We start from the raw sequence: 19,148 nt of genomic DNA, 5'->3' as shown, positions 1-19,148 counted from the left end.
AGTAAAGCAGGGTTAGGTTATAATAAATAGCCCAGGCTGTGAACATCTCACGCAGCACTGTTAAATCCATCATCCAAAAATGGAAGGAGTATGGCACAACTGCAAACCTACCAAGACATAGCCGTCCACCTAACTTAACATCCCATGCAAGGAGGGCACTAATGAGAGATGCAGCCAAAGGGCCCATGGTCACTCTTGAGGAGCTGCAGAGATCCACAGCTCAGGGGGGAGAATCTGTCCACAGGACAACTAGTAGGGGGCAGACAGACGGCCATATTTCTCGTGCAAGGATCGCTTTGCAATCCTCGGACTGACCTGAGCGTGACAGTTGCATAGAAATACCTCATTCTGTGATGCTCAGGTCAGGAGAGGGGCTGGGCCAGTCCATGCACTACGATATGATCTTCGCACGAGAAATACGGCCGTCTGTGCCCTTAATCGTATACTCCTCAAATCTTGCCACTCTGCCATAAAGGCCAGAAGAAGCCATTTTTGAAAGCAAGCCATAAGAAGTCCTGTTTGCAGCTTGCTAAATGACAAGTAGGGGACACAGTGAGCATGTGGAAGAAGGTATTCTGGTCAGATGAGACCAAAAGGAGAACTTTTTGGGCTAAGTAAATGCTATATGTGGTGGAAAACTAACACTGCACATTACCTTGAAAACACCATCCCCACCGTCACACATGGTGGTGGCAGCATCCTGCTGTGGGGAGGCTTTTCTTCAGCAGGGGCAGGGAAGCTGGTTAGATTTGATAGGAAGATGACGGAGCTAAATACAGGGCGATTCTGGAGGAAAACCTATTAGAGGCTGCAGAAGACTTGAGACTGGGACGTAGGTTCACCTTCTAGCAGGACAAAGACCCTAAACATCATGTCAGTCAGTCCTGACCCAAATCCCATAGAATCTGTTACAAGACGTGAAAATTGCTGCTCACAGACGTCTCCATCCAATCTCACTGAGCGAGAGTGCAAAGAAGGGGCAAAAATGTCACCTCTAGATGTGCAAAGCTGGAGAGAAAAATCCCAAAAGACTGCAGCAGTGACTGCAGAGAAAGGTGGTCCTACAGAGTACTGACCGGGGGACTGAAGACAAATGCAGATCACAATGTTCAGATTTATATTTTTAAAATAATTAGAAAACCCTCTATCATTTTGTTCACGCTTCACAAATGCTCACTACTTTGTCTTGGTATCACAGAAAATCCCAATAAAATACATTTAAGTTTGTGGGTGTAACATGAAAAAATGTGTAAAAGTTGACAGGGTATGAAAACTTTTTTTTTTTTCGAGGCAGTGTACATTAAGGTCTGCATAGGAACTGTATACACAAAAAGGTAGACCATTTTTAATAGAGACTCCTGGTCAAGTTGGCCAAAAGACTTTCATGGGAAATAGACTTGCCCTTTAAGACTTTTTTTTGTTTGTTTTTGTTTTATATGACCTCGAATGTCATAAGCCAATCAGCATCCCTTTATGATATGATATGTGGGGGGAGTTAACCCCTTAGATTCCTGGCTCTGATTCCGTCTTTGTCTTCAGGATGCCTGGCTCTGCAGGTCACCGTCCAGGACACGGAGCGATACACAATGTTATTCTCCTCCATCATCCTGAAGTGTGATTACAGCACGTCCGCGCAGATCCAGGACGTGAGCGTCACCTGGCGATACAAGTCATTCTGTAAAGACCCCATCTTCGAGTACTACTCCGCATGTAAGTTTCTCTATACTCAGCAGCTGTCATAGATTCCCAGATGGCAAGTCCACCGGAAAGTTCTGATCGTCTTTGTCTCCACCAGCGTATCAGGCGGCCCTGAGCCTGAAGCAGGATCCGTCCAATGACTGTAATGACAACCAGCGGGAAGTGCGAATCGTCATCCAGAGACGGGGGCAAAATGAACCCGTACTGGGCACCGACTACAAGCAGAGGAAGATCACTATACAGAACAGTGAGTATAGCAGTTGTATTCTTATACATAGTAGCAGTATTATAGTAGTTATATTCTTGTACATAGGAGGCAGTATTATAGTAGTTATATTCTTGTACATAGGAGCAGTATTATAGTAGTTATATTCCTGTACATAGGAGCAGTATTATAGTAGTTATATTCTTGTACATAGGAGCAGTATTATAGTAGTTGTATTCTTGTACATAGGGGCAGTATTATAGTAGTTATATTCTTGTACATAGGGGGCAGTATTATAGTAGTTATATTCTTGTACATAGGAGCAGTATTATAGCAGTTATATTCTTATACATAGGAGCAGTATTATAGTAGTTATATTCTTGTACATAGGGGGCAGTATTATAGTAGTTATATTCTTGTACATATTAGCAGTATTATAGTAGCTATATTCTTGTACATAGGAGCAGTATTATAGTAGTTGTATTCTTGTACATAGAGGGCAGTATTATAGTAGCTATATTCTTGTACATAGGGGCAGTATTATAGTAGTTATATTCTTGTACATAGGGGGCAGTATTATAGTAGCTATATTCTTGTACATAGGAGCAGTATTATAGTAGTTATATTCTTGTACATAGGGGGCAGTATTATAGTAGCTATATTCTTGTACATAGGGGCAGTATTATAGTAGCTATATTCTTGTACATAGGGGGCAGTATTATAGTAGTTATATTCTTGTACATAGGGGCAGTATTATAGTAGTTATATTCTTGTACATAGGGGCAGTATTATAGTAGTTATTCTTTTACATAGGGACAGTATTATAGTAGTTATATTCTTGTACATAGGGACAGTATTATAGTAGTTATATTCTTGTACATAGGGACAGTATTATAGTAGTTATATTCTTGTACATAGGAGAAGTATTATAGTAGTTATATTCTTGTACATAGGGGGCAGTATTATAGTAGTTATATTCTTATACATAGTAGCAGTATTATAGTAGTTATATTCTTGTACATAGGAGCAGTATTATAGTAGTTGTATTCTTGTACATAGGGGCAGTATTATAGTAGTTATATTCTTGTACATAGGGGGCAGTATTATAGTAGTTATATTCTTGTACATAGGAGCAGTATTATAGCAGTTATATTCTTGTACATAGGGAGCAGTATTATAGTAGTTATATTCTTGTACATAGGGAGCAGTATTATAGTAGTTATATTCTTATACATAGGAGCAGTATTATAGTAGTTATATTCTTGTACATAGGGGGCAGTATTATAGTAGTTATATTCTTGTACATAGGGGGCAGTATTATAGTAGTTATATTCTTGTACATAGGGGCAGTATTATAGCAGTTATATTCTTGTATATAGGGGCAGTATTATAGCAGTTATATTCTTATACATAGGAGCAGTATTATAGTAGTTATATTCTTGTACATAGGAGCAGTATTATAGTAGTTATATTCTTGTACATAGGGGGCAGTATTATTGTATTTGTATTCTTGTACATAGGGGCAGTATTATAGTAGCTATATTCTTGTACATAGGAGCAGTATTATAGTAGCTATATTCTTGTACATAGGAGCAGTATTATAGTAGCTATATTCTTGTACATAGGGGGCAGTATTATAGTAGCTATATTCTTGTACATAGGAGCAGTATTATAGTAGTTGTATTCTTGTACATAGAGGGCAGTATTATAGTAGTTATATTCTTGTACATAGGGGGCAGTATTATAGTAGTTATATTCTTGTACATATTAGCAGTATTATAGTAGCTATATTCTTGTACATAGGAGCAGTATTATAGTAGTTGTATTCTTGTACATAGAGGGCAGTATTATAGTAGCTATATTCTTGTACATAGGGGCAGTATTATAGTAGTTATATTCTTGTACATAGGGGGCAGTATTATAGTAGCTATATTCTTGTACATAGGGGCAGTATTATAGTAGCTATATTCTTGTACATAGGGGGCAGTATTATAGTAGTTATATTCTTGTACATAGGGGCAGTATTATAGTAGTTATATTCTTGTACATAGGGGGCAGTATTATAGTAGCTATATTCTTGTACATAGGGGCAGTATTATAGTAGCTATATTCTTGTACATAGGGGGCAGTATTATAGTAGTTATATTCTTGTACATAGGGGCAGTATTATAGTAGTTATATTCTTGTACATAGGGGCAGTATTATAGTAGTTATATTCTTGTACATAGGGGCAGTATTATAGTAGTTATTCTTTTACATAGGGGCAGTATTATAGTAGTTATATTCTTGTACATAGGGACAGTATTATAGTAGTTATATTCTTGTACATAGGGACAGTATTATAGTAGTTATATTCTTGTACATGGGGGCAGTATTATAGTAGTTATATTCTTGTACATAGGAGCAGTATTATAGTAGTTATATTCTTGTACATAGGGGGCAGTATTATAGTAGTTATATTCTTTTACATAGGAGCAGTATTATAGTAGTTATATTCTTGTACATAGGGAGCAGTATTATAGTAGTTATATTCTTGTACATAGGGGGCAGTATTATAGTAGTTATATTCTTGTACATAGGAGCAGTATTATAGCAGTTATATTCTTGTAGATAGGGTGCAGTATTATAGTAGTTATATTCTTGTACATAAGAGCAGTATTATAGTTGTTATATTCCTGTACATAGGAGCAGTATTATAGTAGTTATATTCTTGTAGATAGGGTGCAGTATTATAGTAGTTATATTCTTGTACATAGGGGCAGTATTATAGCAGTTATATTCTTGTAGATAGGGTGCAGTATTATAGCAGTTATATTCTTGTACATAGGGGCAGTATTATAGCAGTTATATTCTTGTACATGGGGGACAGTATTATAGTAGTTGTATTCCTGTACATAGGGGGCAGTATTATGAGGGTGCAGTTGATGTAGCCCCAGTTGTATAGCTTTCTTGCACTGTTTTGTGCTTTGCACCTTGTTATTCTCGGTGGATATTGAGGAGACGGGCTCGGGATTCGCTGTCGCTCAGCACAATTCATGTGATACTTTGAGATATTAAAAATCGGAAGCAATTTCCCCGGATTTCTTTGGCTGCTGAGTTTCGGGACTCTGTGTCCGCACCTCAGAGAGTTGATGAGTTTGCACTTGTCATATGGTGGAGAATTAGCGCTTGCTTCTCCGGCTGCTTCTTAACCCTTCTTATTCCTGGGAGTGTGCAGTTTTCTGATATATTCAGGATGAGGGTTATCCCTGAATCTTATTTTAGGCTCTCCCTCCTCCCCGCCGCCATATTGAGTTCACTATTTTATTTAATACATTGGATTTCAGCAGACCTCCAACTTCCAGGGTTTCTTTACTTTTACAATCCCTATTTATTATTTTTTTTAAAGGAATCTTCTGACCATAAACTGATCGCTGGAGGTCTATGGAGAACCTGAGATTTCCCTATAGCTCCACCACAGGGCAAATACAGTATTACATAAGGTCCATATAATACAGTACAGGACGGGTCCTCCAGAGAGAGAAACACTCTTCATCGGGGACTGTAAATGACCCCACCAGGACGTAGAAACTCTGAATATTTATTGTGTAGCCAAGTGCCGCATTTACAGACCTCGAATGTGAGCTACTGTTCCCAGTTATCAGCCATTTTAGAAGCAGATTTGTTGTGACGTCCGACACTATGTCCAGCAGCCTCCATGATCTGCAGTGCTGAGATCCTTACAGCTCAATATGGCGGTGATATTATAAGCTGATAATAGATTCACGAGTGCAGCATGCTCATTAATAAATAATACAGTAATGTGTAATTAGCGACGGCGGCTCGTGCTGTGCTGTGATGGATGTGGCGGCCGCCGTCCTCTCCCACCGGATCTGACATTTTCTTATGAAGAATTAATTGTGACCTTTTCCGGAGCCTCCTCGGTTTTTAAAAATCTTCCTGACCTTTTAGAAAGTGATTGTACAACGCTCTTTCCATCTGCTGCTGCACAACCTCTTGGCTTCTGAAGCTGTCGATTATTCTAGCGTCTCGAAGCCTGACAGTTACTGCAAGTTGCTCCATAGAAAATTTAGAAAAAATTCCCTTACACCCCTTCACTACTTTATAATAAATATATATATATATATAATTATTATTTTTTTTTTTTAAATGAATAAAATAATATATTTTATATTTTTTTTGTTTAAGTGGTAATTAGCAATTTTTATTTTTATGTTGTATTTATTTTTACATTTAATTTTTTAACTTTTTCTATTAGTCCCATTAGGGGACTTTAAAAGTTATGGCCACCTTCGGGGGTAGATTTTTTTTTTTTTTTACATTTTTTTTATTTAATGGCATATAATTTTGGGCTAAAAAAATAATTTAGGTAATTTGGGTGTCATTAAAAACAAACAAACAAACAAACAAATCTAAAGTTACACCCTTTTGGAATTTTAGACTTGCTCCCCTACACATTACTGGCCGCAGAATGAATTAACTGAGAAACCTTCAGTGAGCTCTGGTTCTGAATTGGAGTTTTTAACTGTTATGTCTTTTTTTCTGAACTCCTCTGTGCTGATTTTTGACCACAAACTGCAGACAGTTTCAAACACCCTGATCTTGCTCACTGACGGATTCTCAGTAAACTCGTTCTTCAGTCAGCAAGCTACAGTGCAACCCAGAGGCAAATGGTGTAAAAAAAATTTTTTTTTTTTTTTGGAGCTGCCTCCTTCTGTTAACCACTTAGATGCTGCTATTAAGAATGACCGCGGCTTCTAAGGGGTGGAGTTGCAGGGATCTGTGTTCTCGATGATGGCGCAGGCGCCTGGCTGTGTATTTCTGTGCCAATTGTTCAGACACAATGGCAGCACCCGCATGGCTGATCCGCATATCTTTCCATCATGGAGCGCTTATTAGTAATCCTGCTGACCCAGTAGTAAAGTTACCGGGTAATCAGTACCGCACCGTGAACTCCGTAAAAAACGGAACCTGAACAACAATTGCAGAATTGCTACTTTTTTTTTCTTCTTTAATTTTGCATTCTATTTTATTTATTTATTTTTTTTTTTTACAAAAAAAATTTATAATTTTTTTTTCTTTTCTTTGCTTGTTTCACCAGTACATTATATTGTACATTTTGGTGCCAATTCCTTCCACACAAGTTTTTTGCAATGAAAACTGGAAGATGGAGACAAAGGAGCAAAAAAACAAAACAAAACAAAACTAATAGTATTTGTGGATGTAGATTGGACAACACTGCCACCCGGTGGTCAGAGACAGAATTGCAGCACATGTATCATCATCATCATCTGTCTTTTATTGAAATTGGTCGGTTTTCCCCACGTCACAAGGTGTATTATAAGCGCTGGATTTTCCGTCCGCTGCCTATTACAGTAGCAGAGATTTTGACAGCATACAATGATCGAATTACTTTTATCCAAAAATGTAACAATAATAATAATAATCTTTATTTATATAGTGCCAACATATTCTGCAGCGCTTTACAATTCAGACAATTTACAGACATCATAATAGTATTATACAGTGGCCATTCAGGGGTCTTTTGCTCTTCTAGATTCAGCACGATCTTGTATACATTGTACTACTTCCTCCACTAGGGGGAGCTCATTGTATATTGTTATACATTGATCTTCATAATAAAGCCAAATGCAATTTTTAAGAGTTCTAACGTTGATCTACACAGTATGGCGCCACCTGGTGATTGTGTGTAGCAATGAATGCATCGCCCTATAAAGCCAGATGCTGGTGGACGTACGTGCTCAGTCACACAGCAAAGCAGAGAAGACTCACTTTGGCAAACCATTACTTTTTTTTTCACTGCTCCAGGCTCCATGGTGCAAATATCTGTCTGCTTGGGGCGATGTTTATGGCTGCCAGATGGGGGAAGAGGACTGACTAGTTTGCTTACTAGCAATTTGTGTTCAGAGCTACCTCCGGAGGAAGGCGAGTGAATGGGAAACATCATGAGGCTTATGCTTACAGCTGCCAGAGGGGGAAGGAGACTGGTAGCAACATTGCTAAGGACTATATGAACAGTGACCAGAGGGAGAAGTGTTTTTTGAATTTCTTGTGGATTATGCTTACAGCTGCCAGAGGTGGAAGAACACTGACTGGGTTCTAATTTTGCTTAATATTTTGAGCCTCAAATGGAGGAAGGAGACTGACTGGGGAACTCTCTAAAGACTACATTTATATCTACCAGAGGGGAGTGGAGGGGGGTGGGGAACGACAGGAGTGTTAAGAGAGCTTATTGAAAGCTGTGCACTGCTACCTCGGGTGTCGACTGAGGTCTATACTTACAGCTGCCACCCGGGGAAGGTGGCTGGGAAATTAAATTCTCATGCAACACCGGTGCCATAAGTGAGGTCACCGGAGCTCTCAGCTGATTGAACTCCAGTGACCTCTGTCCCGGCAGCTCAGCGCTGTACACTGCCAGGAGCGGTCACACTCCTGTCAGTGTATACAGTGCTGCCGGGTGATCGGATTGCCGTGGGACACTCGTGATGATGGTGGTAGGTGCGTATTAACTGTTTTTTTACTTTAATAGCAATTTATTTTAACTTTTTTTTTTTTTTTACACTGAGCACAGACACCAGATGAGGACACCACTTCTCCCCTCAACCTCGCCTGCTCTCGCTATCAACTGCGGGAGCGGCCGTAGGCTGATGGGAGGAGTAGTCTCCCATGGGCAATTCTTTGTGCTTTTTTTGCCGTGTTTTTGACTCCTAGACTTGAATTGAGTCAAATACGCAGCAAAAATCCACAAATATATTTATACCTGCGCTTTTGCTGCGGATTTGACTGACTCAATTGAAGTCAATGGGTGAAAAACGCTGCAGAAAAGCACAAAGAATTGACACGCTGCAGATTTAAACGCAATAACAATCCTGTCAGGAAAATCCCCGATCATGTGCGCAGCACTTCAGGATTGGCATTGCATTAGCTGGCACACGGATTACCTAGCGTCTGGCCCATTTCCTTACAGAAAAAGCGCAGTGAAAACACACCGTGTGCACATAGCCTGAAAGAATTAATATATCGCTAATTTTTTTTTAAGACAAGATGCTAAAAACAACCCACTCGGGTTTCTTCCATGCGTTTTTAGCTCTCCCATTGAGTATCTTCCTAGTGGAAAACATCTGGAGAGAGAAAAAAAAAAAAAAAGTAATGTGAACATATTTTAAGGGGGAAGGAGACAGACTATAAAACTTCTTGAGGTTCATGCTCACAGCTGCCAGAGGGGGAAGGAGACCAGGAACTATACTAGGGGCTATAGTTTCCACTACCAGATGGGAAATGAGACTGGAAAAGTTACTGGGTACTGTATTTACAGCTGCCAGAAGGGGAAGAAAACTGAGGAAGTTACATTTAAAACTGCCTGAGGCGAAGGGCACTGACTGGGAGCTTGCTGGAGTTTATATTTTACCAGTACGTCCATCATAACGGCACGACAGGAGTTAAGTCCTCTGTCCCTCTAGGGACAGGAAACACATGAGGTTAAAAGCCCCCCCCCCACCCCCATCACACCCTCAGTGTTTTTCCTAGCAGGACAGGACGCTATGGAGAGGTTCTCTGAAGACAGAAGTTACCTGAGAGCCAGGGGGATCGGAGGGGGTCTGAGAACTCTCCCCTTCCTTCGGTCCAGAAGCTGCATGCTGATACCCCACTGCGGGGGTCCCTCAGCCAGAAAACCGCCGCTTGCCGCTGTATCCCCCGGACAGGGGGCACTGCGCTTTGCACTGACCCGCCGGCGTTGTTCTGAAGGGCCGGCGTGCGCTCCACGGAGGAGCGCTGTGTATGGGAGCCGAGACTTCCGGCCGGGAGGCGGAGTCAGGAATGTGGACATCCCCTTTGGGCCGGCGTGCGTTCCAGGGTGGAGCGCACGCCGAGCGCTGTGCGAGACTTCCGGCGGGGAGGCGGAGTCAGGAATGTGGACATCCCCTTTGGGCCGGCGTGCGTTCCAGGGTGGAGCGCACGCCGAGCGCTGTGCGAGACTTCCGGCGGGGAGGCGGAGTCAGGAATGTGGACATCCCCTTTGGGCCGGCGTGCGTTCCAGGGTGGAGCGCACGCCGAGCGCTGTGCGAGACTTCCGGCCGGGAGGCGGAGTCAGGAAAGGGGACATCCGCTTTGGCCGGCGTGCGTTCCAGGGTGGAGCGCACGCCACATGGGCTTCTCCTTCCGGCGCCGGGAGGCTGGGCTTTCGGCTCCCAGAATGCACAGGTGCCCTGAGGCGGTGGTGAGCCTCCAGGTCACATTAAGAATGGCGGTTATCGTTGCGGGCGTGGCTACCAACCTGGATCAGGTAAGACCCTATAAAAGGGTACAACTCGGCCACACACAGTCTGACTCCATGGAATCCAATCCTACACGGTCAGAAGCCCCTTCAGAGTCCCTGGGCAGTGTGAGTACAGCCTTAGGCCTTTGACTTGGTAAAATTAGAATAATCTATGACAGGTCTTTTATAGTAAATCTCCTGTGTCCTTTATTTATTTATGGATTAGGAGAGGGGAACCCAGAGGTCTGGATCTTCTTCCAAAAAATCAAGACGATGTGTAGACTGTAACACGAAGCTTCAGGACTCGTATAAAAAGCGGCTGTGTAAAAAATGTATAGCCGAGGTCTTAAAGGAAGAAAAAGCTTCCTTTTTGACGGCTCTAAGATCTATGATCCTTGAGGAGGTCCAGAGTACAGTCTCAAGCCTCATGCCTTCCCGTACTCAGCCGTCACCCCAAATAGTTCAACCCTCTCCTCGCCAGAAAAGACCCAGGTGGGAGATGGAAGAGGTGTCTGAGGAAGGAGAATATTTAGACTCCGCATCAGAGCACAGTCTAGAAGAGGATGAGGATTGCTTCTCCCTGTTACCCTCACAAGAGAGAGAGAAATATGTCTTCTCTACAGAACATACGGATGAACTATTGAAGTCCGTTAGGCGTACTATGAACTTGGAGGACACTCAGGTCTCCCATTCCAGACAAGATGAAATGTTCGCAGGTCTCAGAACTCAGAGAAATAGTGTTCCCTGTAAATGAGCATTTAAAATCAATGATTATAGAGGAATGGGAAGAAGTGGAGAAAAGACTCATTGTGCCAAGAGACTTTAAATCCCGTCTTCCTTTCAATCCGGAGGACATCAAACTTTGGGAGGAAATCCCTAAAGTAGATGTCCCAATAGCGAAAATGGTTGCAATCCTTGGCGGCAAGAATTTTCCACCGGGCAGAGAGAAATGTTCTTTCAATGTTTTAGCAGGAGGGTGTGAAAGAACATATAAAGTGCATCAAAGGAATTTGGGGAGAAGTTGTCCGAAACCTGGGCTTGTGTGGGGGTGTCAATCAAATATTTTTTGGGGGGTTGGAAATCGTGCAAAAAGTTTTAATAGCGGTACATCGCCTGTTACGACTTCTTATGCGTGCGATACGTTTTCTTATTTAATCTTCACTTTCATTCCATCCACTGACGCTTTAATAACAGCCGACACTCAGGATTGTTCATTCTCCCCTTTTTCGTTAACACCTCATTTATATCCTTCCTAACGATGTCTGGTTTTTGGTTCATTAGCCGCTGAGCCGATTCCATTAGCCCAGCAGTTATTTAACCCTGTCTGGGGATGGCTGCTCAATTACACTTGTTTAATACCTTCGGGATAATCTGGGTCAATAAGCAATTAATAAATTAAAATCTATAAATCTTTCCCGCTTCTGGAGCCATGGCAACAGGACTGATTTAGTAATTAAATTACCAGCTTTAATGACATCTCCTCGGCGGCAGGAAGCGGCGCTGCTAACAGTCAGATGGCGCTTTATGCCTCGCAAGCAGATGAATGTGTCGGGTTAATGACAGCTCTCTGGCTCCACCTGGTGGACAAGCGTGAAATTAGTCATTGCAAAAAAAGACGTACAAAAGTTAGTTAACTTTTTTTTTTTGCATATCCATCTACAGTCTGTTATATTCCGCTTATGTGCAATTTTCAGTTGCTTCACGTGTATTTTACAAGGCATCTTGTGAATTTGCAGAAGGTTGTTGTTCAGGGTTTTCTTCACCCTAGAGCACTAACTTGCAATATATATACAGAAAGGAACGAGAATCTAGCAGCTGATCGTCCCTCTAGGTTTATACTTTTAGCTTTTGGGGTGAAGAAACGTCATCATTTTCTCACTGATACAGCGCAGATATTTGCACACCTTACAGGAATCCTACCACAGCAAAACTAGGCCCCTTCATGGGAAGAACACACATAAGTAACCTGTATTATACTCCAGAGCTGCACTCCTAATTCTGCTTGCTTTTGGTCACCAGTAACTGTAATACTACCCTGATTCTCTGTTCTCTTTTTAGAAGCCGACCTGATCATGAATGAAATCATGTGGTGGGATCATGGCGTCTATTACTGCACTGTGGAGGCTACAGGAGACTCTTCCGGAGATCCAGATAAGGAAGTGAAGCTGATCGTCTTGCGTGAGTTTTACACTTGGTGAATAGTGAAACCTTCTATTCTATGAAGCTGTCGGAGACGGCCGAGTGCTGTATTTCTCTATCTCCGGCAGTTCCATAGATGATGGGTGGCCATCCTCCTCCATGTTAATGGCTCATTTCGGAGCATCATTCTCAGAATCTGTGGGGGTCTCAGCAGTTAGACCCCTGGAGATCACCTATTCTTTGGATGGGAACAGCCTTTTGCTTTTCCTGCACTGATTTTAATTATTTTAGTTGCCTCCAGAGCTGCACTCAGTTTTCTTCGTAATGATACTTCACAAATCGCACCTGTAATGGAGGAGCAACAATGTGCAGGCGCTGAACCGTCAGGGCGGCTTGAATCGTCATCTATGTATTCAGAATTCTAAATACGGCTGTGCAGTATAAGATATGATGGGGGTTGTAGTGATTACTTGATATTCCCTGTGTACATATGTGAACACCTTTAGGATTTCCATGATGTCCGTTTTTTTTCCTCAGATTGGCTGACTGTGCTGTTCATCGTCCTGGGGGGATTGTTACTAATCCTCCTCTTAGCTATATGCTGGTGCCAGTGTTGTCCTCACTGTTGCTGCTGCTATGTCCGCTGCCCATGTTGTCCAACTAAATGCTGCTGTCCCGAAGAAGGTATCGTACCATGCTGCTGCCATTGTCTTTATTAACGTTACTTCTCCCAAAGCGCATGACTCTGTGCCCATGTAGACAGTCACAAGTTACTCCTCTCTATTGTAATGTCCGCATCAGCCTTGTAGACCCCTCTACAATGCACACCAGTATGCTGCCACAATGTAGTTTGCAAGTGGTTGATGAGACTTCAGAGCTGCATTTACACCTAATTCAGTGTTTGGGGAGATCTGATTAAGAAGTTGGGGGATAATTCACAAGATAGAAAATTAAGAGAAAGGAGGGACCATTTTCTCAGGGAACATCCACTGAGCTCTAAACCTGTAGCTCCACAAGGAGGGAACATCCCCTGGGCTCTAATCCTGCAGCTTCACAAGCAGGGAACATCCACTAGACTCTAAACCTGCAGCTCCAAAAGCAGGGAACATCCCCTGGGCTCTAATCCTGCAGCTTCAGAAGCAGGGAACATCCACTAGACTCTAAACCTGCAGCTCCAAAAGCAGGGAACATCCCCTGGGCTCTAATCCTGCAGCTTCACAAGCAGGGAACATCCACTAGACTCTAAACCTGTAGCTCCACAAGGAGGGAACATCCCCTGGGCTCTAATCCTGCAGCTTCACAATCGGGGAACATCCACTAGACTCTAAACCCCGAGCGCCACAAGCAGGGAACATCCCCTGGGCTTTAAACCTGCAGCTCCACAATCAGGAGAAACATCCACTGAGCTCTAAACTTGCACCTACAGAAGCGGGGGCAACATCCACTTAGCTCTAAATGTGCAGCTCCCCAAGCGGGGGAACATCACTTGAGCAATAAACCTGCACCTCCACAAGCAGGGAACAGCCATTTAACAATTAACTTGTAGCTTGACAAGTTTGGAATAACCATTGAGTTTTCAGCTTTTGAAGCCGGCAGCATCCACTGAGGTCTGGACATGCAAGTCTAGAAGCGGGGAACACCCACTAAACTCTAAATCTGTAGCTTCACAAACAAGCAGGCTTGGGGAATAAAGGCAGTGCAGAATTAAGCCAACATTCTAGAGCAGCTTGAATCTCTCCTTACACATGGCCAAAGAGTTTGTTATCTGCACACAGGGCCAAACCCCTTCCAGTTTGATCGATGCTCTTTTTTTTTTTTTTAACCACTTTTATTGATTTTGATGAAGCCATGTGAGAACTCTTATCCAGTATAAAGCCTGACGTCTCCTTTTAAGAAGTTCTACTCTTGCCTTATTTTTTGCTACGCTCCCTGCTCCTCTTCTTGTGTCATCACTTTGTGCTTTGTCTCTCAGCTATTGCTCGCCACCGATATATGAAGCAAGCTCAGGCCCTCGTCCCGTGGATGATGGAGAAACCTTTCTACGCCGGAGCCGACCGCAACTCTCAGCATTCGTCCTATCAGCTCAACCCTTTGCTCCAGAGAGGTGGGTACAGACTTGAGCATTTAAAGGAACACTCCGGACAGAGCCTGCACTCTCCTATGTCTGTTGGGCCCTTTTATGTATTTACTTTGTCTCTTTCCATTATATTTTGCAGACTTCTCCCAGCAGAACAGTCTTCCCTTGGCCAGGCAGCCAAGCCACCCCACCCACAACATTCAAGTACTGGATTTTCTAGAGCATGAAATTAAAAACTTAAACACAGCCCAACCTCTAGCGGCGGGCGTCCATCACAGTGGGGCCAGCCATCACCCCAGCATGTTGTCTTCCCTCAGCGAGATGGGGGTTGGGGTACGAGACGTAGAACGTAGAATTATTCAGCTCCCTCCCATCGTGGAGCATGTCGTTAACTCCCACAGGAGCAGCAACTCCTCCCAGCATCGGCGGCACCATTCATGGGACCTACTAGAGGCCGATCGGAGGAGGAACCGGTCACAGGACGACTCGAACTCTGCCGACAACGACTGGCGAGAGCGGCAGAGAAGCGACCGGTCTCAGGGGTACAGGCGGGATCCCCCGATTGAAGGGCGTCCAAGGAGAGATCTCTCGCCTCCTCGTAGACGTGACCGAACCAGCCCCAGCGTTGACTGCGGCTATGAAGACCGCCGCGGTCGCTCCAACTACAGCTCCGACAGGCAGAGGTCACCGGAGAGGGAGCCGAGATCAAGGAGGAGAGGAAGCCCCGAACGTTACACCCGTAGACGGAGGAGTCATTCTCCACCAAGTGATCGCAACTCGTGGAGTTCTGATGACGAGAGTCACTACAGAGACAGAAGGGAGAGACGGACCCGGTCCTACGAGTGGCCCGAGGACAAACCGCCCAGCTACAAATCACTGGACATCACCACGGGGAAGAGCAAGAACCAGAGAGTTGCCGCGGCCAGACAGTCGGTAAGACATTCAGAGATAAATCCTAACCCCCAACTCTAGTCAACAAACACTGATGAGAAACTATGGCGCTGATAGAAAAATCCCTTTGAGACCCCCCCTTCATTCCAAGAAAGCGTTTGACACCAGATGGCAGCAGCAGAATAGGAGTGTGTTGATCTTGTGGTGGGCAGTAACCTTTCCATTCACCAGATGTCCTTATCGAGGACAGGACTGACAGTGTCCTGATGAGATGAAGGGGATTGAGGCGAGTGACCGCGTACAGAATGAGCATTAAAGATTGGGAAGAGCAGCGCAGAGTATTTCAGGAAATAAAGGAGCTGATCTTTAAGATCTAATGAGGACAGACTGTGTGAAAGGGGCAGTGATTCAATGTGAGGAAAGGATAGAGATAATATGAGATCACTGACTGAGCGATTCATTAACAGGAGAAGCTGAAGCCCCAGCAGCGCAGAGTATTTCAGAAGATAAGGGAGCTGTTCTTTTGGAGCTCTGTAGTAAAGGTAGGGCAGCGCCATAATGTGAGGAGAGAGATGGAGACTAGCAAAGGTATATAATGGGAAGTGCTTGGACCTCAGCAGCACAGAGTATTTACAGTATGATTACACTGTCAAAATAATGTACAAGTAACATATTTGATCCTGCCTTCAAAAAATTGGAGTAGTGCATTTAATGGGGAAAGGAGGGAGATGCAGCTGCAGGCTTCTTCCTCTGGGAGCTAGGTCAGACAGCATGAAGTGTGATCAGCAGGAGACATCTGATTGGCTCAGAGCATAAAGCTCAGCTGTGACATCACAGGTAAATCCCGCCCACTCACTAAACATGAAGGGGAAGATGGCCCCTTACTGATGCCACCAGAGCAAAGGAAAAGGCCCCAATTCTGCAGATCACACGCCCACATCTTACTCTGACACTGCATGTAATACGGCTACTGCTGCCTAAGGAGCGATATGTAATTAATTTGTGTAGTTATTGGCGCCCTTTTAAGACGAGTTTTGTACTTCAATCAATGTTCATAACTCTCTTTGTATTTTAGGATCGCAGCTCCAGGAGTGGAAGGAGCATGGTCATTTAACAGAGGGGTCACTGCGTAGATGGAGGCAGCATCGTCCTCATCACATCCATGGCGGCCCGCAGCCTGGACACCGGACCTGTCATTACAAAGGACATTGCTGATTTGCGGTGCCGCATCTGCCCAGCAGTGATCGGGACCGGACATTTCTTTCTAGGGTTCCTTCTCTTGACAGAGACGTTCCTCCTGCCGGCGCCAGAGTATATACAGCTATGGGTATTTGTCACCTGCTTTTGTGAGGACCAAGACAACATGGCGGCTTGTTAGATATGGCCGATGCTGGATGTCACATTTTTCAGGGGACACAGACTATACGTCTCCTGGTTTGGTCGCTAGTTTGCAATTTAGGGAACATGAGACCTGATAGTCATTTTACACTGTGCCTTGTCTGACCCTTCTCCCATAGACGCCGATAGACCATATGGAGGAGGGTCCTCTGCCTTTTTTGTTAAGTGGAGCGCTGCTGTGGAGGATTCATGAGCCATAATATAATACATACTAGTTCATTCACTTGAATGGGTGCTGTTGTGCTGTGTTTTTTCTGAGCCTTTATGTGGTCACCCCCCCCCCCCATCCCAATTATAAAAATCGATTGCTTGGGTGATGACTGGGGGCTGCACTTGGGGTCTAAGCCTTATATACCAATGTAGATGCCAGCTGTTACCCGCACTGTACAAATGAGGTGCAGAATAATTCAGGCCCGAACTCGGGATGAGTGCTAGGCAAGAAGTGTAATGTATGTATACAGTTACATCCTGTATTATACTCCAGAGCTGCACTCACTATTCTGCTTGTGCAGTCACTGTGTACATACATTACATTACTGATCCTGAGTTACATCCTGTATTATACTCCAGAGCTGCACTCACTATTCTGCTGGTGCAGTCACTGTGTACATACATTACATTACTGATCCTGAGTTACATCCTGTATTCTACTCCAGAGCTGCACTCACTATTCTGCTGGTGCAGTCACTGTGTACATACATTACATTACTGATCTTGTACTGATCCTGAGTTACATCCTGTATTATACTTCAGAGCTGCACTCACTATTCTGACAGATACCACATGTTCCTATGATATCCAGAGCTTCACTCACTATTCTGATGCAGTTCTCCCCTATAAAACATCCGTCCGTTCGTGCTTGTTCAGTATACTACATCGCCCGTGATGCCATGCAGCAGAGCAGAAATCCCCAGTCATCTGTAATGTCTTGCAGCCGGTCATTCTCAGAGGTTGTAGGAAACTCGACTGAATTGTAAATGCAGCTCTGGGTTGTCGGGGGTGAATTTTTATTATTTGATATTTTTAGGACCTAATGATGATAAATGTAGATATTGAGCGATTTTTGCCTTTTACTGAAAGGTTTCTTACCTCCTGTGATACTGAGGCCTGTGTGAAGATAACGTAGTGTAAATTAAAGCCTTTATACAGTTATTGCTGCTCCTGGTTTCCCTCTTTTTTTAGTACTACATGTAGCGGAGCTGAGTGCATAATATGTGGTGCCACAAAATTTTATACAACTGCAATTAAAATTATTCACCCCTCCCCCATTACAAGTTTGGTTTGTTTGCTAACTTTAACTTTCTGCTGTTTTGTTCCTGTTTCAATAGTTTATTGCAACAACGAATGTAAGAAGTGGTTTCTCCAAAAAATGCTGCTTGTCTTACTGACTCCCGCAGTCTCGGGATTACTCGGCTCCTTCATGACCTGCCTCTTTATTTTACTTAGAGCCTCTCTGTTTTGGTTTTAACCAGTAATACCTTTTATTAACCCCTTAACGACCTTGAGTTTTTCTGTTTTTTTTTTTTGCTTTTTTATTTTTTTGCTCCCCTTCTTCCCAGAGCCATAGTGTTTTTTATTTTTTGGTCAATATGGCCGTGTGAGGGCTTATTTTTTTGCAGGACGAGTTGTACTTTTGAACGACCTCACTGGTTTTACCGTATTGTGTACTGGAAAATGGGAAAAAAAAATCCAAGTGCGGTGAAATTGCAAAAAAAAAAAAAAAATGCAATTCCACAGTTGTTTTTTGGGTCCTTTTTTTTACCACATTCACTGAATGCTAAAACTGACCTGCCAATATTATTCTCCGGGTCATTACGAGTTCGTAGACACCAAACATGTATAGGTTCTTTTTTATTTAAGAGGTGAAAAAAAAATCCAAAGTTTGGTTAAAAAAAAAAAAATAGCGCCATTTTCCGAGACCTGTAGCGTTTCCATTTTTTGGAATCTGGGGCCGGGTGAGGGCTTATTTTTTGCGTGCCGGGCTGATGTTTTTATTGATACTATTTTGGGGTAGATCCGATGTTTTGATCGCCTGTTATTGCAATGTTGCGGCGACCCAAAAAAACATAATTCTGCCGTTTAGAATTTTTTTCTCGTTACGCCGTTTACCGATCGGATTAATTCTTTTTTTATATTGATCGGGCGATTCTGAACGCAGCGATATCCAATACGTATGTGTTTTTTTATTTTTATTTTATTTTGAATGTGACAAAAGGGGGGGTGATTTAAACTTTTATATTTTTTTATATTTTTAAAATCTTCCCCCCCCCCCCCCACTTACTGCTTGCTTCAATAGTCTCCATAGGAAACTAGAAGCAGCACTTGTCTGATTGCTTCTACTGCATACAGGCGATGAGCAGATATAGATAGATTACAAAGTTGCTTATTTTCATGTGCACTATTGATTTATGTAATAAATTAAAAAAATGTAACAGTCGTCTTAAGTTTTGCTGTCTATCCGC

General features: G+C 43.1%; 1 protein-coding gene across 1 annotated transcript in view; it reads left to right on the top strand.

Moving 5' to 3' along the window:
- The window catches only part of ILDR1 (immunoglobulin like domain containing receptor 1), a 31,235-nt gene extending 13,281 nt beyond the window's left edge, over positions 1-17,954 (top strand). The window contains exons 2-8 of the mRNA XM_073668550.1: positions 1,540-1,710; positions 1,796-1,945; positions 12,240-12,359; positions 12,858-13,004; positions 14,293-14,424; positions 14,537-15,330; positions 16,364-17,954. Coding sequence (XP_073524651.1) covers positions 1,540-1,710; positions 1,796-1,945; positions 12,240-12,359; positions 12,858-13,004; positions 14,293-14,424; positions 14,537-15,330; positions 16,364-16,402 — 1,553 coding nt within the window. The 3' untranslated portion in view covers positions 16,403-17,954. The remainder of the gene's footprint in view (positions 1-1,539; positions 1,711-1,795; positions 1,946-12,239; positions 12,360-12,857; positions 13,005-14,292; positions 14,425-14,536; positions 15,331-16,363) is intronic.
- The last annotated feature ends 1,194 nt before the right edge of the window (positions 17,955-19,148 follow it).

Source organism: Phyllobates terribilis, unplaced genomic scaffold (assembly GCF_046119375.1).
Source record: "Phyllobates terribilis strain yellow unplaced genomic scaffold, ASM4611937v1 Scaffold_2__4_contigs__length_985480577, whole genome shotgun sequence".
In the NCBI taxonomy this organism is placed as follows: Eukaryota; Metazoa; Chordata; class Amphibia; order Anura; family Dendrobatidae; genus Phyllobates; species Phyllobates terribilis.
Note: the sequence above shows the minus strand (reverse complement) of the source record. Positions and strands in the feature narration are given on the sequence as shown.